Source organism: Sus scrofa, chromosome 9 (assembly GCF_054392235.1).
Source record: "Sus scrofa isolate SSC_HxYL_T2T_F1_AM1 chromosome 9, Sscrofa_HxYL_maternal_Yorkshire_Landrace_v2.0, whole genome shotgun sequence".
Taxonomy (NCBI): domain Eukaryota; kingdom Metazoa; phylum Chordata; class Mammalia; order Artiodactyla; family Suidae; genus Sus; species Sus scrofa.
In genome coordinates, this window is record NC_139391.1 from 35,200,894 (window position 1) to 35,228,850 (window position 27,957).

At 35.0% G+C, this 27,957-nt stretch overlaps 1 protein-coding gene across 1 annotated transcript; it reads right to left on the reverse strand.

Moving 5' to 3' along the window:
* Nucleotides 1-17,905: 17,905 nt before the first annotated feature.
* On the reverse strand, nt 17,906-27,953 carry LOC106504870 (caspase-12-like; the record flags this gene model as incomplete). The annotated part of the gene is given in 7 exon segments (XM_084975931.1): nt 17,906-19,572; nt 23,674-23,820; nt 24,277-24,511; nt 25,575-25,711; nt 25,714-25,747; nt 26,155-26,235; nt 27,942-27,953. Coding segments are annotated over 7 exon segments (663 nt in total), but the record flags the coding sequence as incomplete, so codon positions are not given.
* Nucleotides 27,954-27,957: the final 4 nt, after the last annotated feature.

Consider the following 27,957-nt stretch of genomic DNA (forward strand, 5'->3'; position numbering starts at 1 on the left):
TTCTCAGATGGTAACATCATGGAAAATTATAGCATAAAATCAGGCTGGACATTTACATTGGTACAATCAAGATACAGAACATTTCTAGGAATTCTTAAAGTATGAATTCAATTTTTTATAGTTATAGGGAAGTTCTGCTTTATCTATAGTATATACATCAAGATAACTCTGTAGTCTACATCAAGAGTGTGCTTTAACACAATCAAGAATTATTATTGGATCCAGGAAGAATGCAGTCAACAAGGGGCTCTGACCATTGTGGTTATTTGGGTACTTGGAGTGATGGAAGTTCCACCTTGACACATGGTTTCACCATGGCAGATGAAAGGAACACAGTAAATGATGCACAGATTGCCCCCAATTGGAAGCTCAGACATATTAGTTCTATTTACATTTCACTAGTGAAAACAAGTTATGAAGCCACCCTTAACTAGAAAGGAGGTAAGTAGTGCAATCCTATCATATTCCCAGTAACTTTTACTATTTATATAGAATAAAGTAAGACTTAAGGGTATAGAATATCTTCTGGAGTTACACAACTGGAAAGTAGACAATTGGGATTATTTTTTTCTTCTTTTTAGGGCTGCATGCGTGGCATATGGAAGCTCCCAGGCTAGGGGTCGAATCAGAGCTGCAGCTGCCAGCCTACATCAAAGCCACAGCAGCACTAGATCTGAGCCTCCTCTGCGACCTACACCACAGGTCACAGCAATGCCAGATCCTTAATCCACTGAGCAAGGCCAGGGATCGAACATGCATCCTCATGGATACTAGTCAGATTCATTGCCACTGAGCTACAACAGGAACTCCATACAATTGGGAATTTAAATCCATGTCTCTGAGAAAAGAGAACTTAAGCTTTTAATGATGGTACTTCACTAACTTTCTCTGTGAAACAGGCTCTGTGTTGGAGAGTACATTCTGTGTGAAGTTTAACTTTCAGAAGAATGTACTTTTCATTACATCTAAATTTATTAGGATATTCTAAAGTATAATAACTACAGTAAAGATGATGATATAGAACCAGGTTTTAATACTACAGAATTATGTTTTATGGCTTTTGATTTCAGTGGGAAAAATATTGTGGCAGTACTTGGAGTAAAGCTATATATTTCTCTCTAATTAATAAATATGCACCCTACTTACTTTAAAATTGCTGATAGGTAATTTCCAAGATGATTTTCAAATTCAGTGGGAGAACCACTATGCAAGATGAAGCTTTTAAAAATAACTTGGCATGTGAGTCAGAGATTTTTTTAAAAAGGAGGGGGTAGGGATAAAAAGAGAGGGACATAGTTTTAAATATTTTCAAATATTTAGCTCATCTATATACTGATTATCAAATTTAAGACTAACACATATTTCCTCCTATTGCTATACATATTATCTACCCCCCAAAAAACTTTATTAAGATTATGGAGGCAAAAGTTTACAAGAATTATGTTATACCTTCAAGTACCTATAAAATATTTGGGAAAACTTGCTGATGTGTCAGTGTATCAAGACAATTTCTCTTTAAATGAATGGTTAGAAAAATAGTGAACAGGATAGATCTTTCTTCAGAGAAAGAAAATATTTTCACTAAATTATTTTCTTAATTCTAGGAAATGCTGTTCTTCCTTAGCAGATAAGAAAGTATCGTTCTCTTTTATGTTTATTTTTTTATTTTAATTCTTCCTTTCTTTTGACTCATATCACTGATTATTCTCTCTTCCATTGGAAGATGCCACATTAAAATTAAATGTCATTATAGAAGGAAAGAGAAGTTGATAGGAAAGGAAAGAATAAAAATATTCAAAGGGCTAATATTATTTGAATCCAATTAACTTTTACTTTTATTCCTAACTGAATTCCAAATATATCCAATCTTAGGTTTAGAAATTTTAATAAATACTTGGTAACATCAGCAATTTTGATTTCACATATGCCATTCAACGTGCTGTCCACTCTTCAAGTCAAATTTCTTAATCATAAATCTGAAAACATAACTCTCCTATTTAGTACCCTTAAATGGTTTTCCATTGTTCCTAGGATAAATAAGACCTATGCATTTCACCTGCATACCTAATATTTTCCATCCACACCTCATCTTTTATATTCCAACCATAAAAAAATATTTTAAAATTTTCCTTGTTTAATTCACTTTAAATTTTTGTATATGATTCTCCTTCTGCCTGACAAAAATCTCTTAGATCTTCTCTTGGATTACTCATACTCAACTCTTTCTGATCTAAATCTACAAATCAAAGTCCTGGAAGTCATTAGGAAATCTTCCTGTATGCTACCAAACACCAATCCCAAGGTTTTACTAGCTGAGTTATAGTGGCCTATTTACAAATAAGTTCATCTCAGTATACTTTAAACTTCATAATGATAGGAATTTTGTCTTTATTATTATATATCCAGGGCTTAGAAGAGTTTGTATATATGATTCAATGAATACATCTCAATGACACTTTCTGCTTTGAGAAAATTGCAATTATGGGTCTGTATGATTAACTTGTACCACAGTTAGTTGTGTCACAAACAGCTTTAAAAAAATCTACTGCCTGAAATATTTGGTTGGAGATAGCAGAGCTATCATCATGGCCCATATGGCCATTGAAACCTCTTTTTCTACCTTTCAAAGCACTCAATTTGTGCAAAATTGAACAAGAAAATTTAGAGTAGACAAGCTGTAAGCGAAGAAATTTCCTAATTGCAAAAGGAAATGATGTGCCTTACATATGAAGAATAAGTAGGAGAGTGGCCAAAAGAGGGAGTTGAGGTAAAATTAGAAATGGTAGGTCCTTTACCTGAATAGACATTTATCCAAGGAAGAGATACAGATGGCCAACAAGCACATGAAAAAATGCTCAACATCCCTGATTATTAGAGAAATACAAATCAAAAATACCATGAGATACCACCTCACACCAGTCAGAATGGCCATCATTAATAAGTACACAAAATAACAAGTGTTGGAAGGGTTGTAAAGAAAAGGGAACACTCCTGCACTGTTGGTGGGAATGTAAGCTGGCACAGCCGCTATGGAGAACAGTATGGAGGTAGCTTAGAAATCTATACATAGAACTACCATATGACCCAGCAATTCCACTCTTGGGCATATATCCAGACAAACCTTTCCTTATAAAAGACACATGCATCTGCCTGTTCATTGCAGCTCTATTCACAACAGCCAAGACATGGAAACAACCCAAATGTCCATCGATAGATGATTGGATTAGGATGATGTGGTATACATACACAGTGGAATACTACTCAGCTATAAAAAAGAATGAAATAATGCCATTTGCAGCAACATGAATGGAACTAGAGACTCTCATACTGAGTGAAATAAGTCAGAAAGAGAAAGACAAATACCACATGATACCGCTCATATCTGGTGTCAAATATACAGCACAAATGAACCTTTCCACAGAAAAGAAAATCATGGACTTGGAGAATAGACTTGTGGTTGCCTGGGGGGAGGGGGAGGGAGTGGGAGGGATTGGGAGCTTGGGGTCAACGGATGCAAACTATTGCTCATGGAAGGGATTAGCAATGAGATCTTGCTGTGTAGTACTGAAAACTATGTCTAGATACTTACAATGCAGCATGACAATGGGAGGAAAAAATATGTATACGTGTATGTGTAACTGGGTCCCCATGCTGTAGAGTGGGAAAAAATAAAAAGTGTGTTGGGGGAAATAACAATAAAAAATAAATTTAAAAAGAAAGAAAAAAAAAAAAAAGAAAAGAAAGAAACGGTAGGGAGGAGTTCCCATCATGGAGCATTGGAAACAAATCTGACTAGGAACTACGATGTTGCAGGTTCAATCCCTGGCCTCGCTCAGTGGGTTAACAATTGGGCATTGCCTTGAGCTGTGGTGTAGGTCAAAGACTCTGCTCAGATCCAGCGTTGTTGTGGAGTAGGCCAGTAGCCGTAGCTCAGATTCGACTCCTAGCCTGGGAATCTCCATATGCCGTGGGAGAGGCCCTAAAAAAAAAAGAAGAAAAGGAACAGTAGGAAATTCCCATTGTGGTTCAGCAGTGGCAAACCCAATAGTACCCATGATGATGCAGGTTCAATCCCTGACCTTGCTCAGTGGGTTAAGTGTCCAGCATTGCCATGAATTGTGGTGTAGGTCTCAGATGTGGCTCAGAGCCTATGTTGCTGTGGCTGTGGTGTAGGCTAGCAGCTATGGTTCTGATTCGACCCCATCACTAAAATTCAAGCAAACTGTCCTCTTAAGTAGTTAGAAAAAATTATAAAATAATGAAACACTAATGTATTTATAAATTACAATCGGATTGACCACAGTTATACAGTTGACATTTAATGAAAAACAGAGCCATATATCAATACATATCACTGATTTCAAATTAGGATTCAGAAAATATTTATAATAGGACAGAGGCTCTAATGTAGGCCCTCTCTACAGCCTCAGATTCTACGTCTTCCTTTCACACATACACTGCCAGGGCTTTACTTATTCCCTGTAAGCCAATCACTTCTAAATCTCTTGACCTGCCCAGTCTGAATTTTATTCTGTTTACTTTCTCAAAAGAACTATGCTAATTTAATTTAAAATTTTGTCTTATTTACCTGATTTTACTTGTAATAAATCTATTTTAGAGTGTCTGGAAGATACTTTAAAAATAAGAAGAAAGTAAATACACTATTAATGTCTGTCACCTTTTCCTTCTATATATGAATATTTTGTGATGATAACTTTTTAAACATACTTTTTTATAACTAAGTGTATATTAATTTTTCTCTTTGAACTATTTTTAAAATCATGATCTTTAATAGTTACATGATATTCTAATCCAGATTTATCATATTCCATGTAAGAATTTCCCTCTTATTGGACTTTTAAACAATACAGTTTTTTAATGAGAAAGAGGCATCCAGTTATATATATCTTTCTTTGTTACCTAGAGATTTTTAAAGGCTATATTCCATTAAATGCAAATGAAATTATTGAGCGAGACTACACAATTTAGACCACTTAATGCATTTTTCAAGGCCCTACCCAGATTTTAATGGTAGTGAATACTGATGTTATTTACATGAGATCACCCAACTTACTACATTTTTTCTTATAAAAACTGGACATAAATTTTATTTGAGGAAAAATAGCTGGAATTTTTGCTCTAAGATCACTCTGCTACCAAAATGGTGTTCCAACACTCGTTATAAAATTATGTTCTACACTTTCAATGGTGAATTTCATCAACGTAAATTTTGTTTTGTCTTTTTAGGGCTGTACCTGCAGCATACGGAGTTTTCCAGGCTAGGGGTTGAATTGGAGCTACAGCTGCTGGCCTATGCCACAGCCATAGCAATGCAGGATCTGAGCTGCATCTATGACGTACATCACAGCTCACAGCAACACCAGATCCTTAACCCACTGGGTGAGGCCAGAGATGGAACCTGCGTCTTCATGGATACTAGTTGGGTTCGTTAACCACTGAGTCACAATGGAAACTCCATGAATTATATCTAAATAAAGCTACTTGTTTAAATTCCCAGTCATTTTGTCCTTTGGGAATTTTTTTTTAAGTGAATATGTGTTTGGGAAAGACTAAAGCATTGGTTTAGAGAACATAAATTGCTTACTTGCTTATTTTAAACCCAATGCCAAAGAAAGGGGGAGAAATGCTTATGGCTAGTTCTGCTTTGTAGATCCATTTGTGCTGTTTCCCATTTTTGACCTGGGGCAAGTCTGTCTATGCAAGGATATTCTGCCTTCCAGAGTAAATTAGGTTCTCGAAATGCTACATACTACTGGGAGTGAAAATTCTTGATTTATACCAATTTTGAGCAGCTGTGGCAGCTATTTTATTCAATACTAAGCCCCACAGTCAATCATGCATAATAAAAGTGAAGCCTACATAACTCATTGAGATACAGTGAGAGTCAATTCCTTGTAAGCTGACAGAGCTAACAAACAACTAAATGGCTGTCATTTTGTAATGGTCCTATATCATTAAATTTATATTTTATTTAATAAAAGGCAATCCATGTACTTTGCAATTTTTACAAAATTTTAAGATTGGAGAATAGAGGACAATTTTGAAATATCCTATTTAAATGTAAAGGCATACAGATTTTAGGAAATAAATTACATTTAAGAAAATGTTGATGTGGTTTCTATATGCAAAGAAAATAAAAGAGTAGGAGAATGAGCAGTCAATTAAATTGAAATTCTTTCTAATTTGATAATTAGAGCCTATATTTTCTCCTAAGATTTTTTCAAAATTATTGTAAAATCATTAAAAGTATGTTATGCAAATTACAAAGAAAAATATGGCCTATTAAAAACAATCTAACTCTATCAACTAATCATTTTTGATCTATTATTCTAAATTTATATTAGATATTATGAAAAATGATGCAAACATACCAGAAATTTATTTAGGTCAGCCATTTTGTAAAATTTTGGCTGGTGTAATGCAAGGTTTTTTAAAATGTTTAAGGTTACAGGTTCAGTAGGGATATAGGACTCAGATTAGACAAATTACCACAGGCTGCGTAGTAAATAAATGCTTCAAACAGGGATTTTAAACTAGTTCTTAAGGAAAGGTTATTTTTATAGGAGGACAGGAGCTGCAAGGATTGATGCCCTAGATATTCAATGAGAGAAAACTCAAGCTATGTTTGAGGCACTGTAACCATTCACTAAAATTTTGCTCTGAACTTTATTTCATATAGTCCATACTGACATTTGTAATTTGCTACTTAAATATATAGCATTACTAGAAGTTTTTAACAATCATTAAGAGTGTCTCAATAAGAGGATATCTTATTATTGGTTGATACATTACAAAATTAAAATTAAGTAATTACAAAACACATGGTCCCTCCACATGATAGTTTCATTTATTTATTTATTTTACTATTAACTTAATAGTGTTTCCTTGTAGATATCCTTTCTAGTATTTTTCAGGAAACTTGTATGTTTTCTGTATCTTGAATTGGAAGGAAAAAATAGTTAAGAAATCAGGAAAGTGATTATTCTACAAGAAAGCTTAAAAATCAACGTAGAGATAATACTGCTTTGAAAGAAGCAAAGCTGACTTGATGATTTTAAGATTAAGACTACCATTTCACAAGGAGAGGAGCAATCATGACCTCATCAGTCTTTTCTACAGCTGTAGCCATACTATAAGTATGTATCTTTGGGTAATGGTGAGCCATTTTTACATATAAGGTATCCAAGAACTATCAAATTTAGGAAACAAATCTTTAAAATGTCAACTTCTGGAGTTCCCGTCGTGGCGCAGTGGTTAACGAATCCAACTAGGAACCATGAGGTTGCGGGTTCGGTCCCTGCCCTTGCTCAGTGGGTTAACGATCTGGCTTTGCCTTGAGCTGTGGTGTAGGTTGCAGACGCGGCTCGGATCCCGCATTGTTGTGGCTCTGGCATAGGCCAGTGGCTACAGCTCTGATTCGACCTCTAGCCTGGGAACTTCCATATGCCGCGGGAGGGGCCCAAGAAATAGCAAAAAGACAAAAAAAAAAAAAATAAATAAATAAATAAAATAAAAAAATAAAATAAAATGTCAACTTCTACGATTCTACATAATGCTGTTAACCTTTTAATATAACCTAATGTCATATTATTCAAATACGATCCAGTAAGGATAATTCTAGTGATTTCGGTATTTGTATATTCACTGTACACTACAGTTTCTTGGAAATAAAACTAACCTTAAAACTTTATTTTTATTGAACAATTTTTTTAGAGCTATCTGTAATAATTAATAAAGGGTATGAGGACTATTGGGCTTATTTTAAGAAAAATATTTCAGAAATGTCCAAAATTTCCTAAGAATTCTAATTCCTTTTCCCCAAATCTTGAAGATTATGATCTAAAGGGGAAGAGAATGAGATTTGGAAACAACATCCCTTTGAATCTTAGTTCACAGGAAACATTGCAAATAACAAAATTTTAAAGCTTTATTCTTGACAGTTTCTAAAGGTATTTTTTCTGTGCATCATGGTATCATTCTCAGAATATATTTGTTTCTGACTCAGTTTGAGTTAATTTCTGTGATTTAGCAAATTCCCAGTCTCTTCATACAGGCATGTAAATATGGATTGTGTTAATTCTTTATCTCACTGCTTTTTTGTGAATTGTTCCAATGCCTGTGTATCACCATAATAAAATTCTACTTTCTTTTCTTTTACTGAAAGCAATTTGAAGATCTAAAATAGTTTAATTTACCATGACATGAAAATATTTTAGGGTTTATTATTTTAAATGCTTGTTTTTCAATGGTATATTTGGAGATTTCGATGTTCTCAATTCTCATATTATAAAAAGTAGGTTTAGGAAACGGTTGAAAAAAATCCAAGAATTATAATAAGCTAAATGCATTTTGATAAGAGTATAAAAATAATTTATCACTCTAATCATGCTACATTTAATATTCTTAACTGTCTTATGGAAATTGACATATTTTTTCTTTAACATTCTCTTTTTCCAAAGCCCTGAAGCAATCTGTTTTCAGAAGGAGGTCAGGAAGAAGGAAGAATGCTGTCAGCATCATCCTTCTGATTTCAAACCTGAAAATTAATCTTCCCTGAATACTAGGAAATTTGAGAAATTGTGATTCATAGGTGACATAAAATAGTAGTTAAATGTTTACAATTTTTTTTATGTTTCTTAAGACAATTAGGTTCTTAACTTCAGTACAATTAAAGAAGGGGGAATCACTTTTACTAAAAGTCAATTTTATCCTAAAATATGATTAACTCGACATGACTTGATTTGCTAATAAATCACATATTTTCATATGATTAATTTGTTGCTTTCTTAATTTAATCTACTCAAAATTAATAATTTACCTGAAGAGTAAACAAAAAACCATTTTCCATGTATGCTGTAAAAGAAGAGCACAAGAAAGTTCTGAAAATGAAGCCTCCATGTTCATTAGGAAGTCATAGAACAAGGAGCTGGGTAGACATGGGTTAGCAGTTGTTCAGAATACCACTGGGGAGAAGTCCAAGCCATCAGGCCATTTATTGAATTTCCACAAGTGATTCCTGATATAACTGGTAAATGGAAACTCACCTTTTTCCTGCATAAGAAGATAAATATACCCTCAATAAAAGCACTGCTTAGCAGATTTGAACTTTTTTTTTGGAAGGTATTTTCATGGTACAACTATGGACACAGCCATCAAAACCAAACCTAGAGGAAAAAAAAATGGAGTATTGTGAAGAAAGCAAGGTCAGAGGAAAATATGAACTCAAAGAGTGAATATATAATAAAATATATATAATATATAATAAAAAATATAATAAAGGGCACTTTATTATAAATGGTAATTTACTTTACTACCTAAGTTTTAAAAGTAATCCTAAGAAGGCTTTCCATACCAAATAATCATGACATAAATCATCCCAAATAAGCTAAAATTTTAGGTGTATTTAGGAAAATAATATCCCTGTCAATTTCCCCTAAGATACCCTAAATTTTCCAGAAAACTCATGTGAATGCTAATTGCACTTGCCCTGCAGACTAGTCTTCCTTGTGCTCTGAAATTTACTCCTGTCATTATCCCCAAGGCTCAAGAACTCTTCACCTAGCTTATAGAACATGGTTATGCTGTATCTTCTTCTCTCTACACCAGTCCTTGTAATTGCCAGAATAAGAAATAGCTTATTTAAGAGTTTAATCTTGGTTTCAGGTTATAAGTGTAATTAAAAAAAAAAAAAACCCTCCCCTTTTTGCCATTGTTTTCTTTAGTGTTTAGGAGTTTGGGCTGTGTGATCTTGGACAAGTTATCATGATCCTAAGTTTCTTCATTTATAAAATAAGAGTAATATAACTTCTTTATTAGACCATATTGAAGATTCATTAAGATAAACTCTGAGAAGTGTTTATAATAATACCTAGCCCATAGTAAACATCCAATAAATATTTAAGTTACTTTTGTGTAGTAGATGCTGTTGTCATCATCCCCAGATAAAGAGTGCATGCTAACAGTGCAGACATGAAGATAAGATCCTGTATGATAAATTTATCAAGGGCTTATATTTAGTTATTGATGTATGTGTCGCTAGCAGGTAGTCAGTGTTGCACACATGCAGGAAGCATTCTTTTTAACTGAGTGGAACTTTGCTGTTGAACCTAAAATATAATGCAGATAGTAGGCATTTTAAACCAGTTAGGAAGAAGAGAAAGCTGAGTGATTCAAGGCTAAAACAAATGAAGTTGTCTCCAAGAAGGCTGTCTGGAAGTGAGGCAATAATGATGGCTCTGGCAAGTCAATGACAAGTCTGGGGTTTGCTATTCCGGTCTGCTGTTAACTTTTGATTTTTTATCTCAGGAGCCTAGATAGTTAAGCTTCCATGGAGGATGAGGGAAGTAGAGTTAGAAAGGTGAAGACAATACATAAGCAGCTTAAAGAATTCTAAAGTAAAAGCTGTGAAATGTCCATTACTGTTCAAGGATATATTTTCACATTTTTGGCCACTGTGTTAACTTTTATCTGTCAGTGGCACTGGCTCAGAGGCACATTTTTCTCATCTTCATGGCCAGGAGTTAATAGGTGCCTCTGTGTGTGTGTGTGTGTGTGTGTGTGTGTGTGTGTGTGTGTGTGTGTGTGTGTGTGTGTGAAATTGATACTTGAGATAATCAGAAAAACATGGACTCACAAAAATGAACATGGTTTTATGTTCATTGAGTTCAAAATTCATACTTCACACTTGAAATATGTCTTCATTTGGGCGGTGTAATTAAATCCTTCCTTACCATTTTGGGAGGAGAGTCTGGAATGGGAATACAGGTCCTCAGCTATTGCTGCCTGTTGTACAGGCTCTCATGTACTTGCTGTGAGAAGAAAGATGCTAAAGATGATTCAGGAAAAGGGTGACTGTAATTTGCCAAATGCATAGCTCTTCCTCCACCTCATTATATCCACTGCATAATCATCAAACCTATAGGTACAACTTTAGCAAAGCAAATGCGAAGCTTCTTTGGTTCCAAAGAATAATACAATTAATGTAAAGGTAAACCTCTTACTGACTTTTAATTGTCTTGAATTTATTAATTTGTGAGCTGAAATTAAAGTTTCCTCAATTTGAGAAAACAATATCAATACCAATATTCATATCTAATGCGGATTTCTGAATAATTGGGCCTCACGCATGGCAGTGCTGAGATTTTGCAGTTCAGATTTAGAATGATATGATGACAGCTATAAAAATAACTGGAGATAATGCATTTAATTTACTAATAGATGAAAAAAATACAATTCAGCATAGAGTAACTGTATACACCAGCATTCATAGAAGCCCCTAGTACACATAAGGCAGACAGCTAGCCAGAGGAAATGTGGTGGCCCAGATAGTGCAAATGGCAATTTTAGCCTGAGGTAAACAGGCAGCATGCTGTCACATTTCAGATGACATAACAAGAGGCTATCTAGGGCTGTGAGATTTTTCTAAATTATACTCATGCACTTTTAGGCTTTCATGACTGCTCAGAAGGAGGATATCACATTCTTACTTCACATCTTAGAAAAGAGAGAGAGGTCACTGCTTTACATGACTAGGAAATGGGGAAGGGGTACATTATTGTGTTTTAAATATTGAACAGAGTGTATTTGGGTACTACAGAAAAATAAAACAAAATGTGCATATGTATGTGCACAAAATACACATACCTTAAATCAACAATACTTTAATTATAAATGAATGAATAAATATTAATCAGAAGAAAAAAAAAAGTAGAGTGATTGCAAATGAGAAAATCCCATCCTTTTTTCCCACTTAAGTTGATAATAATGCTTTATTTATGATCATCTCATATGTAACATATGTTCAGGGAGGATGATACTAAATATTTTGTTTTTAATGTGCTAATTTTCACAAAGTTGAATTCACAATGCATAGACATTTTCTTCAGAGCTGAACTAAAGAATTCTTGAAATTATTGTTATTTCTTTCAAAATGATGTAAATTCTTAAACAATTCTTAGTGAAGGTTTGAGTCTTAAATGACAAGTTTTCAAAAATTTTTAAAATTTTTTCATTCTTCAGATAATAGAGATCTTCAGATCTTTGATAAGATAATAATGTGTTGGATTTTTTATAGGATAATCTATTTCTAATATTGTCAGTTATAACATTGTCTAATATATGTAGGTTAAGCATTTGTCCCCAAGTAATTTCTATGCTCTTTTGAAAGAATAGTCTGCATATTTTTTTAAAAGGGAAAAAATCTAACTGTTATATCTAACTAGGGCAGTAAGACCTCTTAGAAATAAATTCAAAGTTCAATACTAAAGTAGGATACTGGCTACTCTCAGTTCAGAATGGTCCCTTTTATTTCTCTGGAGTTCCCTTCCACTCCCATGAATTCCATAAGTAAATTCTCTCTGTGATCTGCATTATTCTGTTACCAGCCATTGACTATTCACTTTCTGAGCAGAGACAGCTGACTTCGGTGGTCCACTTAAATATTAATTTTTCAAATCTTTGAGCCAAGTCTAATTATTGAAGCATCCTGTTTCTCTGCCATTTTAGAAGATATCTGAAATTGCCTGAGCTTGCTGAATATTTCAGCTCCAAAGAGTTTCTTTTTACCCATAGTCATTTTTTCTCGGTAAGGACAGAAAGCATGAATCTTTGAAATTGAAAAAGATGACGTGCATACTTTAATAGTGTTTTGGTAAAACTCTCTAACTCATCTTCATTGTATCTACATGACAGGCTTACCTTGAAAAGAAGTTCACAGACTTATACTTTCATTTTGCTCAGCTTGTTCACTGAAGTTCAGGAAAGTCTTAGAATCAAGATGTGTGTGTGTGTGTGTGTGTGTGTGTGTGTGTGTGTGTGTGTGTGTGTGTGTGTGTGTGTAATCTCAAGAAGGCTCCCTAACAAAACCATTTCATCCTTTCTCATCAGATCTCTATTGAGGTGAATTGACTTTTTTTTTTTTCCTCTAGTCCAGTTTCCAACACACTAGTTATTGGGATCTACACCCAAAATCTTGTCATCAAGCGAGGAGAAGTGACTATTATTTCCTGCTTTGTCTCAGGCCTTTCCTACAGGACTTCTCAGAGTGGTTTTCTTCTATTTATATGCCTTTCTCACTAAACTTTGAATTGCAGCCAGGAGAGAAAAAACCATTTCCTATTTACTTTTATATACATGATCTCTGTCATACTATTGAATGAATGACTTGAATAATGCATGTATAGGCAGGAGTAAATTTGCTACTTAATTTTATGACTTTGTGTAAGACATTATTAAATCTCAGTTTACTTGTTATAAATAAAGACAGTAATGCCTCCTCAGTATATCTCAAAGAATTTTAGGATTAAATGATGTAAAACATGAGGAGGCACTTTTTAAATTTTAAAATATTATATAAATGTGAGTGGCATAAGAATTAAGCCACCATGCATATACTAAAATCACCTATCAATATTTATACTTTCTTTGCCAAAAGAACATTTTTTAACTAAGGCATTAAAATAAAAAAAAAAAATGGATGGAACTAGAGACTGTCATACTGAGTGAAATAAGTCAGAAAGAGAAAGATAAATACCATATGATATCACTTATATCTAGAATCTAACATATGGCACAAATGAACCTTTCCACAGAAAAGAAAATCATGGACTTGGAGAATAGACTTGTGGTTGCTGAGGGAGAGGGGGAGGGAGTGGGATGGATGGGGTGCTTGAGGTTAATAGATGCAGACTATTGCCTTTGGAATGGATTAGCAATGAGATCCTGCTATGTAGCACTGGGAACTATGTCTGGTCACTTATGAAGGAGCATGATGATTTGAGAAAAAAGAATGTATACAGGTATGTGAACTGAGTCACCATGCTGTACCTTAGAAAATTGACAGAGCACTGTAAACCAGCTATACTGGAAAAAATAAAAATCATTTAAAAAAATAAGTAAATAAAATAAAAGGTTTAACTGAGAAGATCTACTAATGTATTATTTTAAAAAGACGTTAAAGACCCAGTAGCAGCTAGATATATTATGATTCTATTTATTTTAAATTGTGTGCATTTAGAATAAACATATGGAAAATGTTCAAAAAATGTCAGTATGATTTCAGGTGGGGTTTGTATTAATTTTTAGAAAGTTTTTCAATTATTTCTTGTTTGATAGAGTACTTATCATTCTTACAGTTATAGAAGAGTAAAATTCAAAAGAAAACATATAGGAAAAGACTGTGTCCCTTTGCTGCTTTCCTTTCTTATATTTTCCTTCATTCTTCAAAATCCTGCATTGTACTTGATGACCCCATCACCTTGTGAAAATACTCTTGCACAAATACCTGGTGTCACTTAGTTGCCAGGCACAATTGACTTATAAACTCTTTCAATTTACCCAGATACCCATGTTACAGGAGTCTCTCTTCCTCTCAAAACATTTCCTCCCTTGTAATATATATATTACACATTGTGGTTTTTTGCTTCTCTGAACAATCATTCAATAGCCTTCTTTTTGCTGACTTTTCTTTTTCTTTCTTTTTTTTTTTTTTTTTTGGCTTTTGTTTTTTTAGGGCCGCACCTGCGGCTTATGGAGGGTCCCAGGCTAGGGGTCAAATTGGAGCTGTAGCTGCTGGCCTACACCACAGCCACAGCAACACAGGATACAAGCCATGTCTGCGATCTATACCACAACTCGCAGCAATGCCAGATCCTTAACCCACTGAGCCAAATCAGCGATTGAACCCACGTCCTCATGGATACTATTTGGGTTCGTTAACACTGAGCCGTGGTGGGAACTCCTTGCTGACTTTTTCCTTATTTGGCCTTTTTAAAAGATAACTTTCAGTAAAGAATAAAATCATAACTCATATACAAATATAAAAATGAACATATTTTAAAGGTCTGCTTATTCATGATGGAATCAGACAGATGTTATATCTGGTTCAACAGATAATTTTTTAAAGGCACATTTATAGGCCTAGAATATGAAAATAAATATGTGGCAAGACTGTTTTGTTTTTTTTCACAGATTAAAAGAGAAGATAATTGAACCTCTACCAGACAAGACTAAATTTGTATGTCTATCAGTGACCTACAATTTGGAAAGGGTTGTAAAATAGCTCAAAGTCAATGAAAGTTTAGAATTAAGTACTTCCTGAAAGGCCACGCTATGTGTGGAGAATGCATAGTATGTTATTGAAACTGACTTTTTTTCCCTATGATCTCCCATTAATCATTATTATCTAAGTTCTGATCTTTACTTTTCTTATTCTACTACTCCCAGTTCCATACTGAGTTTATATACATTATATACAGTCCTGGTTTGTCTTTTAGAAGTACTTAGGGACTGGTTTGGTAATCATTCAACTTCTTTTATTACTTTTAATTACAATAAATCCCTCTTGATTATGACATATGATCTTTTAAATGTATTGTAAAGTTTGGTTTACTAATATTTTTTTATCTTTTTAGGGCCGCAACTGTGGCATATGGAAGTTCCTAGGCTAGGGGGGTCAAATTGGAGCTGCAGCTGCTGGCTCAAGCTACAGCCAAGCAATGAGGGATCTGCAACATATGCCGCAGCTTGCAGGCAATGCTGGATCCTTAATCCACTGAGCAAGGCCAGGGATGGAACCTGCATCATCACAGATTCTAGTCAGGTTCATTTCTGCTGAGCCACAATGGGAACTCCTGGTTTGCTAATATTTTGTTAAGGATTTTTGCATCTATGTTCATCAGGACTATTTGCCTGTAGTTGTCTCTTTTTGTAATATTTTTGTCTGGTTTTGGTATCAGGTAATTCTGTCTATACAAAATGAAAGTTATCCCTCCTTTGCCCTTTGGTAGAATTTAAGAAGGAAAGGTATTCTTTAAATGTTAGAATTCGCCAGTGAGGCCATCTGTTCCTAGGCATTTCTTTGTTAGGAGGTTTTTGATTAACATTTCTATTCTATTACTAGTAATTTGTCTGCTCAGATTTTCTATTTCTTTCTTATTCAATCTTGTTAGGTTGTGTGTGTCTAAGAATTTATCCATCTCTTCTAGGTGGTTTAATTTGTTGGCATAAAACTGTTCATAGTAGCTTCTTATGATCCTTTGCATTTCTGTTCTATCAGTTGCAACATATTCTCTTTCATTTGTAATTTTATTTATTGGAAACATCTATCCCCCCCTTTTTTTTGATGAATCTAGCACAAGATTTGCCTATTTTTCGTAACTTTTCTAAAACCCAGATCTTACTTTCTTCTGTCATTTTCTATTGCCCTTTACTCCCTATTTCATTTATTTTCACTCTAATTTTGTTATTGCCTTACTTCTACTAACTGTGGCTTAGTATTTTCTTCTCTGTCTACTTTCTTGAGGAGTAAAATTAGGTTACTTATTTGAGATCTTTCTTGTTTCTTAATGTAGGTATTTATGACTATGAAATTACCTCAGAGCAGCTTTTGATGCATCCCATAGGTTTTGATATGTTGTGTACCCATTTTTATCTGTATAAATACATTTTTCCTTGATCTTTCGATTTTTTTCTTTGACTCATTGGTAACATATTGCTTAGTTTCCATGTATTTGTGAATTTTTTGTATTCTTTTAATTGATTTATAGTTTCATACTACAGTGGTTTGAAAAAATATTCAATATGATTTGAATTTTCTTAAATTTATTAGGACATGTTTAATGGTCTTATAAAATATATCCTAGAGAATGTTCTGTTTGTACTTGAGAAGACTATGCATCCAATTTCTATTGATTAGAATGTTTTATACATGTCTGTTATGTCAACCTGGTCTAATGCAGAGTTTAAGTCTAATGCTTCCTTGTGGATTGTCTGGATAATCTATCCATATGCTCTAGGTGTAGCCCTTAAAAAAAAAGAGTCCGAATAAGGAAGAACTAACGAAAAATACAAAACAACAATAATTGTGATATGGCTTAACCCTGAAAGATAATTCAGTGCATGTAAGAGTAATGACTTCTACTGTAAACAATCATCCACCACATGACAGGCAGTGCAGTGGGAAGGCACTTCACACACATAGTATCGTCCATGTTCAATGGGAGTCAAGTGTCAGCATACCCACCTAATACTTGGAAACTTGTGTCAGAGAAGTTAGCTAATTTATTAAAAATGACACAATTAGGGAGTTCCCATCGTGGCTCAGTGGTTAATGAACCCGACTAGGAACTATGAGGTTGCAGGTTCGATCCCTGGCATTGCTCAGTGGGTTGAGGATCCGGCGTTGCCGTGAGCTGTGGCGTAGGTCACAGACGCGGCTCGGATTCCACGTTGCTGTGGCTCTGGTGTAGGCCGGCGGCTACAGCTCCAATTGGACCCCTACCCTGGGAACCTCCATATGCCGTGGGAGCGGCCCTAGAAAAGGCAAAAGGACAAAAAAAAAAAAAAAAAAAGACGCAATTATCACTTTATAGATGCAAGATTTAAAAGAATGACTCAGTGGAAGTTCCCATTGTGGCTCAGCAGAAACGAATTTGACTAGTGTCCATGAGGATGCAGGTTCAATCCCTGGCCTCATTCAGCGTGTTGAGGATCAGGTATTTCCACGAGCTATGGGTAGATCACAGACACAGCTCAGATCCGGCACTGCTGTGGCTGTGGCATAGGCTAGCAGCTGCAGTTCTGATTAGATTCCTAGCTTGGGAACTTCCATATGACATGGGTGTGGACCTAAAAAGAAAAAAAAAAAAAAAAAAAAGAATGACCCATTCTACATTGAAGGTGCTAATCAGAGAGAATGATTTCCTGACTTTCTATTTTCTAGACCAGATTTCCAAAGACGTGGCTATTTTTTGTTTTCTACCTGTAAGAATATCAGATTGCCTGTTGTATGCTTACACCAAGACCTTTACTTCTTTTCTTTTAATTACTTGAATTTAGTTTGAGTGAATTCCAATCCCTTGCGTTCAAAGATTCCCTAAAGTAAACATTAAAATCTAGTAATTTTATTATATATTATCCAAAAACAAATAGCCCAGAGCACATTCAAAACTTGATATTAAAGGTAATTAGTAAGAAAAGAAGAATGATTCAACTAGCATCTTTTACATTTTGTAACTTGTTGAAAAAAAATCAATAATACCCTTAGCAATAGCATCCCACAATTCACAGCAAATAACATGTATATAATCTAGAGAAGGAGAAAAAACCTTAAAAGCAATTATAAAAATTATAGATGAAGTAGTACAATATTTAAGTTTAAAAAATAGAAGTAAAGCACAGGAAAATATAGACTTCATTCTTAAAATTCACTGTTCTACATGTCACATATCATAGGCAAAAATTAGTATCAAACAACTAGAAATGCTTGTTAATATGTTATTTTACAGAAGGAATTTACATAAGTTGATAAGAAAAATACACGAAACTTGAAACAAAGTAGAAAAACAGCATGATTACTTATTAATAACTCCCATTAAAACCTAGCTAATAAAAATGCTAAAAATTCCAATGATAATAACATTCAATGAAATTGACTGTTTTTATCTAATAAGTTAGTAACAATATTAAGAGACATTTGCCTTCATTTCTCTGCCTGTCATTAGCTTAAATTTCTTGTGTGCATGAAATCTGGTATAAAATCTTGACAATAAAAAAATGTAAAAGTATTTAGACATGCATCTAGAAATATCAAAAAGGGTAACAAACATTATTTCTTCATTAAATATTTTGTTTTTCTATATTTAGAATTTATTTTGTAATGAGCAGGACATCTTTAGGATAACATGAGAAAACAGGCATAATTTTCAAAGAATTTATTAAGCAGTAATTCGGCACATTATAAGAGTGATTTTAGCTTTGTATTTGTAGAGGGTGGCCAGTTGAAAGGTTTGTATAAAAATACTCTTGATCAAAACTTGACCTTTTAAAATAGTAGATCCATAGAAACCATAATGCATCTCTTTTCTTGGAAAAAATGAAGAAAACATGAACTATTGGTCTACTGGACATAAGACATAAATAGAACTCATCTCTACTGTGAGATATATCATCACAAAAGGGCTATGGACCTGTCATCCTTATATGAGAAGCTCTATACTCGGGCCTCTTTGCCTCAGCATAGTCAGTTGATACTGTGGTACAGGCAGCCCTCATCAGAAAGAGAAAAAGGATGTGACTCAGCAAAACAGACATCTTGGGGAAGAAGCCAGACACCTGCTCTGCACAGCATGGCCAATTATTTTGTTTTGTACATGCATCAGAACAAAGTATTTTCTACTCACTGAGTAGATCCTTGAGAGAAATGAGGACTGAAAGACTTTCTAGTGGACTATCATTAGACTTATCATTTTATGTGAAATCATTATATTATGGCCAAAGTCAAACAAAAACTACAGTTTCACTAGGGGCCATTCAGAAAAAGGCTGATAAGATGAGCCTCAGTGATGACAGGGCAGCAGCATTTTGTCACCGTTTTCCATTCTATCCATACTTTTTGTATAGACTCTGAGCAGTCCACTTCTTGGTTAAATTTACCTGAGGTGTTTTATATGGGTTTTAATTCCCAGGGAAGAGGTAGAAATATCGTGTCATGGATACTCTTTCAATCGTGGGCATCTGAGTCAGTACATCTGGGGTCTCAAACGAATGTTGAACCTAAAATAGCAAGGAAAGCTTTTAGAAAATGTCTAAAAGGGAAATCTGGGTTTTTCTCTTAGGACTGAGTATATAGTATATAGTGTGTATTAAGGCTGTGGCTAGGTAGTATAAACTAAAAAAAAAAAAAAAAAATTAGCTTTTCCTTGGATAGAATACATATATAAATGAAACAGTGCCCTCAAAAGCACTACCTGAATGAGCAAAGCCATCAGAATCAGAAAAACTACTTGGAATAGAGGAAGGAGCATCAAGATGCACAAGAGCTTCAGGATTCACAGAAAAGGTTTGCAAACAGTTCTACAGTTTTATGGGGCCTACAATTGAAAAGACAAGAAGATCCCTAACTTTCGAAAAATTTCCTCCAAATGATGACACAAAGAATATTCTTTGAGGTAGTAGATATGTTTTGAAATGAAGAGAGAGCCATTTGATTTAATTCTCTACGAAACATTATCTGCAAATAAAAAGTTTTAAAATAATGGAGGATTCAGCCATTGTATAAATGTATATGACTCAGAAACATAGCTTTTGAACAAAGTTTAAGTTTGGTGCTTTGTAGGAGCTGGGGAGGTAGGTCAAATCCAGATAATGTTGAGATACTTCCATAACAGGCCCAGAGAAAACCATCATAGATCCTCAGTTATAAATCCCCTTAACTTTCTTAGTAGGCAGGGCCAACATTGTAGCCTCTAGGATTGCAGGTAATGGGAAAGAGCATAAGTTCTTTGAGCACAAACTGCATTACAGAAGAAAAGAATCCAGATCTTGACAGTCCCTGACTCTGGGCCTCCTCTTCACCCACACTGTCTTTCTACTACTAATTTTTATACTTAACTGTTTTACTGAATGAACATCTTTTGAATTACTACTACCTCTCTTTACCATTATAATATAATCAAATTTCTCCTATCATAAAAAAGCTAAAATTCTCATCACTACAGCTATCTTCCTAGTCTTCCTTCCTTTTTACAATTAAATTTCTTCAATTTATCTCTACTAAACATCTTCATTTCCTCCTAGCCTGTTCACTCTTTTCTAGCTTCTCCCTCCCACACTAACTTTACCAAATGAATTTCCCCAAGGTCATCCGTGACCTCCAATACATTTATCAGGTCTCATCTTTACTTGGTCTCCCATTCGCATCACAAACTATTGAAAACTCCAACAGATTTTTTTTCTTCATAACTCCAACAACACATTCTCTTAGTTTTCTTTCTTATTCTCTGATCTTACTTTCTGAGTATAACTTGCTTATACTTCTGTCTCTGATCTTGAACTCTAGAGTTTTTCAAACCATGGTTTAGGACCTACTTTCACTCTATTTACTGTTGTTAGATAATTACATCCATTTTTATTTTATTTATTTTTTGACTGTCTTCATCTAGTTTTAGAATATTTAATGCCATTCATAGGCAAGTATCTCCCCAAATTATAATAGAGTTCTCTCTTCTGTAAATGTCCAGCTGCATAATTCTCTACTTTTCAGTTCATCTTGAAACATGCCAAAAGCATCTCAAACTTCCTTGCAGGATTCCCATTTTAATGAATGAAACACAGTTGTCCACTTGCAAACTTGAGTTACCTCAATTATCTCTTCATGTTCACCAGACATACCCACTAAACAAATAGGCCATGTTAATTTCATACAGTAATTATTTCCTGGATTCAACAACTTACCTCATCCCAAGACTATCATTATCACCTATGGCTTATAATACCGGAATAGCATTTTAATCTCTTGCTATACTGTAAATCATTGTTCACGGAATCCCCAGAGTGCTCTTTTAAAAATGAAAATCCTATTATTTCATTGCTAAAATTCACCAAAGTTCATATTTCTAATAGTACAAAGTAATATTAGTAATAAAACAGATTAGTATAAAATACCAAATCCTTCCCTAACATATGAGGCTTCAAATTACATGGTGACTGCATGGTTCTCCAAACTCTCGTCTGGCCCTGTGCTTTAGCCACACTGGCTCTCTTTTCCAAGCCCGTTTCTTTCTCAGGTCCTCCTTGTACACTGTTTTTTCACTATCTAGAATGTTCTGCTTTTATCCCTGTCAACCTAAAAATGCTGAGGCAATATTCAAACAAAAGCATGTATTTGGGATCAAAGAACTACAAATCAGAACACACAGATTTGGGGAGCAATCTAAACAGTCCCTAAGGAGAAAAATCAGAGGTTTTAAAAAACTAAAAGGTCCATCTGCATAATTCCCTTACACTTAATTTTCATTGGTGTTGGCAGAAAGCTAGTCTTGACAGAACACGACTGGTTGCCAAGGCTATCACTCAGCAAAAGTTCATTACTAGAACAAGTTGCAGGTATTCTCAAGAGCTCATGGGATATTTGGAATATTTGCTGTTTGGCCCAGCTCCAAAATTCATGTTTCAGCTGGTGCATAAGGCTCACTTTGGGATATGCATAAGGCTCACTTCCTTCATGGCCTCCTGGCTCCATTTTAACACCCCTTGACATAAGTGAATCTGTTTCATTGCATCTTTCATACCCTTGATATGGTTGACTCCATCTTTCAAATGTGAGCACATATTTTTTTTTCTTTAAAGTACTTATCACAGTTGACAATTGTTTATTTGTTATGTTGTGCATATACTGTCCCCCAGTTAATTTCTGTCTCCCTGGCCTGACCACATACTCTCTAATATTCAATAATCATGCCTGCTTTAGTTGTGCATCACATGCCCTCTACCTAGTACAGTAGCAGCACAAAATTGCATATATAAAAATACTAATGCAAGAATTTCAGACATTAGACTTTATTTCCTCAATTACATTAAGCAGTTTCTTAGCGTATATGTCATACTGTAGATAATTTTTAAACTTCCTTTCATAGCTAAAAGCACAGAGCCCTTCTTTCAAAAAAAATCTTATTAAAACTTCAGTATATAAAACAAAGAGAAGCAGAACTATTCTAGTTGTAGAGTGCATGCTTCCTACATGGCCTTTTCCCTATTTCCTCAGGCAGACTCATTCCCCTAATCCCTTCCTAGTCACATGTGGCCATGAATCAACAGTGCTGGAGCTTTTTAAAAATGAAAACCTTAGGCCCTAACCCAGACATAGTGAATCAGAAATCTACATTTTAACAAAATTCCCAGTGATTCTTATGCATCTTAAAGCCTGAAATTACTATACTAAGGCATTTAGAACTATGACTTGTGAAAACTAGATTTTTTTTAATCACGCTTGTTATAAAAATTATTGATAAAGCAATATCATGAATGTTAAATAGATTTTCTATAGGTCTGATCATGAACAATCAAGAATATCTTTTATTTATACCTGCTGCTATGACTTTCCTGTCAAAGAAGGATTTTCAGTTACTGGCTGCACTCTCATGAAGTCAGGCATTTGAATGCGAACTATAATCTAAGATTAGATTCAAATAACAGGCCCAGAGGTATTGCAGTTTTACTGGCTGGCTCATTTAGTTGTTAGTAGATGATCAGGTGGGCCAAATTATGAGATGGTACATTTCTGTGTCATTGTTATGGCTAAAAATATCCCTCTTGATTTTTGTATAGTTAGGCTATTTTAAATCTGGGTCCTCAGTGCAGTCCTGTTTATTTAGAAAATTTCCTCCAGTTACAGGTTTCTAATTACGAAAATTTCAATAATTTAAATCTCTTTTCCACCTACAAGATCTCATTGATTTTAGAGAAAACATTCTTATATTATTGATAAGATATGATCATAAGCAAGCTTGTGAACCAGAAACTACTGGGAGATTTTGGGATTTCCTGTCATAGCTCAGTGGTTAATGATTCCGACTAGGAATCATGAGGTTGCAGGTTCAATCCTTGGCCTTGCCTAGTGGGTTAAGGATCTGGTGTTGCCGTGAGCTGTGGTGTAGGTTGCAGACTCAGCTCAGATCTGGCATTGCTGTGGCTCTGGTGTAGGCAGGCGGCTACAGCTCCGATTAGACCCCTAGACTGGGAACAACCTCCGTATGCCGTGGGAGTGGCTCTAGAAAAGGCAAAAAGAAAAAAAAAAAAAAGAAAGAAAGAAAGAAAGAAAGAAAGAAAAAGAAACTACTGGGAGATTTAGAAATTGTTGTCTCTGAAATCACTTACATGGAGTAGAAGATTTAAAAGCAATGAAGTCCTTCTCTACATGGGTCTTTGTAATGGCATCATTCCAGATGGAACACTGCAAGGACTGGCCATATCTATAAGCAGAGTCTTCTCCCATGTCAGTGACCCAAACAATCCCGGAACCTTCTGAGAGAGACATCCACATTTTGTGAAAGATGTTATATTCACACACACACACACACACACACACACACACACACATACATACCCTTTTACCATTATATCTTTAGTTCAGTATATTTCAATATGGCATTTATTAAAAATGCAAGTATCTCACCACTGGAAAAACTGCCTCACTGACAGGGAACCACACAGAGCCCATTTAAGTTTATAATGATCATGTTGACAACTTACTCCCAAATGATTAGGATCTTCCTCATTATGTGAGGCTACTTACCATTTCTTAAAAAAAAAAAAAAAAAAAAAGGAAGGTACAGACTTAATACAGTTTCTTCTGGACTGGACCTAAGAGTTACCCTGAAATTTGCTTCTCTCCCCATCCCTGGGAAAATGAAAGCTAGACTCCAGATTAATGGGATAAATTGCGCAGCCACTCCCTGTGTTTCCCGAACTCAGACTTACTGCCTCGGCAGGCCTGCATGAGGATGACCTTGGGTTTGTCCTTTAGACTTTGGCAGTTATGGTTGTTGAAAATTTGGAAGATAGTATCATCGTGAAGAATATATGGCTGTTGTTCTCTATGTTTCGTCCCACAGATACCATCCAGGATCCCATGTGACATAAACACCAAGAATGTGCTATCGGAGGATTGGTGGTCTTGGCGGGCGGCAAATTGCCTTAGTGCTGTTTCCATTTCCTGAAAGAGGCACCAGTACTACTTACTGTTGAGGAAATCTCCATATATAGTTTGTTCTCAAATACTAGAAAGAGTTCACAAAAAGTGGCAGACACTAAAGAATCAGGTGACTTGGACTAGATGAAATTGTAAGAGAAATTATACTGACATAGAACCAGAAAATTAGATGTGTAAAAAATTAAAATTAGTAGGAATTTTACATAGCATCTAGCCCAAATGTTTTCAGTAGAACCTCAGACTTAGGAAGACTCTGGAAGAAGGAGTATAATGAGGGGCAAGTGAGATGATAAGTCTCCAATATGAAAGTGTTGCTTTCATGTATTTTACGTGATGGAGTTCTTATAAGTTTTCATTAAAAAAGAGAGAGATAGAGACAGAGGCAGAGAATTTTCTACTGCCAAAAATTAGAAACACAGCAAATTCCTTTATCATGAAACATCAGAAAGTTAGATTTAAAACAGTTTGTCTAAAGCCATATGGAATATTATTGGAAAGACAGAATCATAACTTTTTTTTTGGCCACACCCACAGCATGTGGAAGTTCCCAGGCCAGGGATCAAACATGTGTCATAGCAGTGACATGAGAGGCTCCAGTGATACAGCTGGATCCTTAACCCACTGTGCCACAGGAAAACCCTAAGAATCACAACTTTTTTATTTATATGTATATGTGTCCATGCGTGTGTGTAAAATGTATTTTTACTGTACACCTGGGTTTACATTTACACATAACATTGAAATTATAAAAGTCTCATGAGTTTATTCTGTAAATATCAGGAAATTTCAGGGCCAGAGCTATGTCTCACCCAGACTATCAAGTAATAGATGCTTCCCAGATTGAGAACTTTAAAAAGATCCAACAATTTTAGTAAAATACTGCTACACAGAACTACTCTAAATCTCTGCTATGAGACTGCACTGGAGGAGCCCAAAACTCAGGGGAATCCTATTCTAGAGCAAATATAATTCCTATAATATGCGTTTTATTCTTACAGATGTTAAGGGAGAGGTTCAAAACTGTTTAGGAGAAAAGGAAGCTTGTCGCACTCTCCCAGTCCATTACCAGAGCTGTGAGATCCTCTTTCACAACCACAGAGTATCCACGGTTTTCAAGCAGATCTTGCATCCCCAAAAGGTCAACTTCAGAACCATACTGATTAGAAAGATAGTCAAATTCTTTGCTGCAGATGATGAGGGCAGGCGTGTCCGGCCCTCCTTCTCCTTCACAGGATGTATCTGCAGATAACAGGTACATAATGAGTTGCTCCAGGCCTCCTAATTTTACCCCTAAAGTCCACACAAAACAAGTCCTTACAATTAATTATACCGTGAATAGCTGGAGAGCTTGGGAAGAGAAATATGTCCTCGTGGGAAAGAGACAATATGTCAGACTGAGAACATGTACGTGGTCTTAGTATACACCCTAGAAACTTGGCTTAGTTGTATGTTGGATAGGAGTTCAGAAAGTGTTTCAGAATGGTATGAAAGAGACAGGAAAATGCATGTAAAGACCACTTAATTGATAACAGGACTAAATAACCTCTTATGCCTCTGGTCTGATCTTAGGGCAGTTGTAACAAGAACTAAAGTTGAATGAGTCCTCAGTGTCTTGTTTGAGTAGGAAATCTCCTAAAGAATATCACCTCGTCTGTCTTTGTCTTCAGTTTATGGAAATGATCACCAGGACAAAGTTTTAACTTCCTACGTTGGGAATCCTGAGTTTCCTGAGAATCGGAGAGGGAAAAAAAAAAAAAAAAGAAAAAAAGCTCATTAAAGGGAAACATCCACTGTCATTAAATCATGGAGATCTTTTGGCTGGGCTCTCATTTTTCAGAAATGCTTACTGCCATCCCACCACAAAGCTTAATATAATAAGAAAATCATTTCATATTTAAAATGACTAAAACACAAATCTTGGGTGCTCCCCCTTTTGCTTTCTGTTTCTTAATGACCCCACCATAAATTTCTGGTTTTGTTAATGGTCACAACATTGATTCCTCTAATAGACCTAATACGCTAGACTCACATAAACGTGGTACCTATGATTGGGAAGAAAATCTAATGGTCATCTAGCCTAGTAAGTCATTATTTAAATATTTGAACTCTGCTTACAATATCCTTACTTTGCTACTACCACCCTCTAAAATATGTCTACTGACAGGGAACTTACAACATTGTAAGGCCAAGGCCTTTTTAAATAGTTCTGAATATCATAAAGTGTGAACCTTCCAATATTTTCCACACCAGGACCACAGAGAAAAATATCTAATTAGAAAATATTTAATAAATATCTAATAAATTTTTAATTAGAAAATAACTAATAAATATCTAATAAAATATATAATTAGAAAAATATCTAATAAGAGTCTGTGAATTCTCCCATGACTTCAATATATCTTTCCTTACATTTCCATTTTATAAAAATAAATATATATATAGACAATTATTGTTTTATCTTAATTGGGTTTACCACGCAGTAAGCATAATTAAGACAGGAAAGATGTCTTTAATCTCTGTATTCCCAGTATTTAGAATGATATCTGGCACAGAAGAAAAATTTAAACTTGTTCACGAATAGTTATCTTCACATACTTAAAACAGCTACCAAACATCACCTGGGTCTTCATTTTTTTCCCTTAGGCAACAAATTTCTTCTTCCTAATATTTTTTGCACAAGAATGGTCTCATCTTTTTAATCAACAAATTCATCAAACTACCTACATCTCTACCCACCAACTGTTCTTTCCTTCCTACCAAAAAGAAAGACACGGAGTTCCAGTCATGGCTCAGTGGTTAATGAACCCAAATGGTATCCATGAGGATGTGGGTCCATCCGTGGCCTTGCTTAGTGGGTTAAGAATCCAGCGTTGCCGTGAGCTGTGGTGTAGGTCACAGACACGGCTCGGATCCCACATAGCTGTGGCTGTGGCATTTGGAGCCCTAGCCTGGGAACCTCCACATCCAGCGGGTGTGGCCTTAAAGAGGAAAAAAAAGAAAGAAAGAAAAGAGACATGTTCTTCCTCTGACTAAGGGTGATACTGCTACTTATGCTCTGAGTCCCATTCCCTCTCACACACAGGAACTTTACTCCGGCATTTATCCAGTCCTATCTTCTACAATATCAATCTGTTCCTCTTTACCTACTGTGTTATCCCCACTGGCATATTAGTGTGACCTAATATCATTTTATCTTTCAAACACACCTTCCCTTGACCCAGTTTCCCCTCCAGCTATTGTATCATTTCTCTATTCCACTTCTCAGCGCAAGTCCTTAAAGGCATTGTCTATTTTTACTATTTTCATTTTTTCCAACACTTTTTTCTTATAGTAAAAAATGGCTATTATCCTCACCACTTAAACGAAACACTTATTATCAAGGTTACCACTGACTATATGTTGCTTTCTTAGCATTTAACATGGTTGAACATACCTTCTTTCTTGAAAAA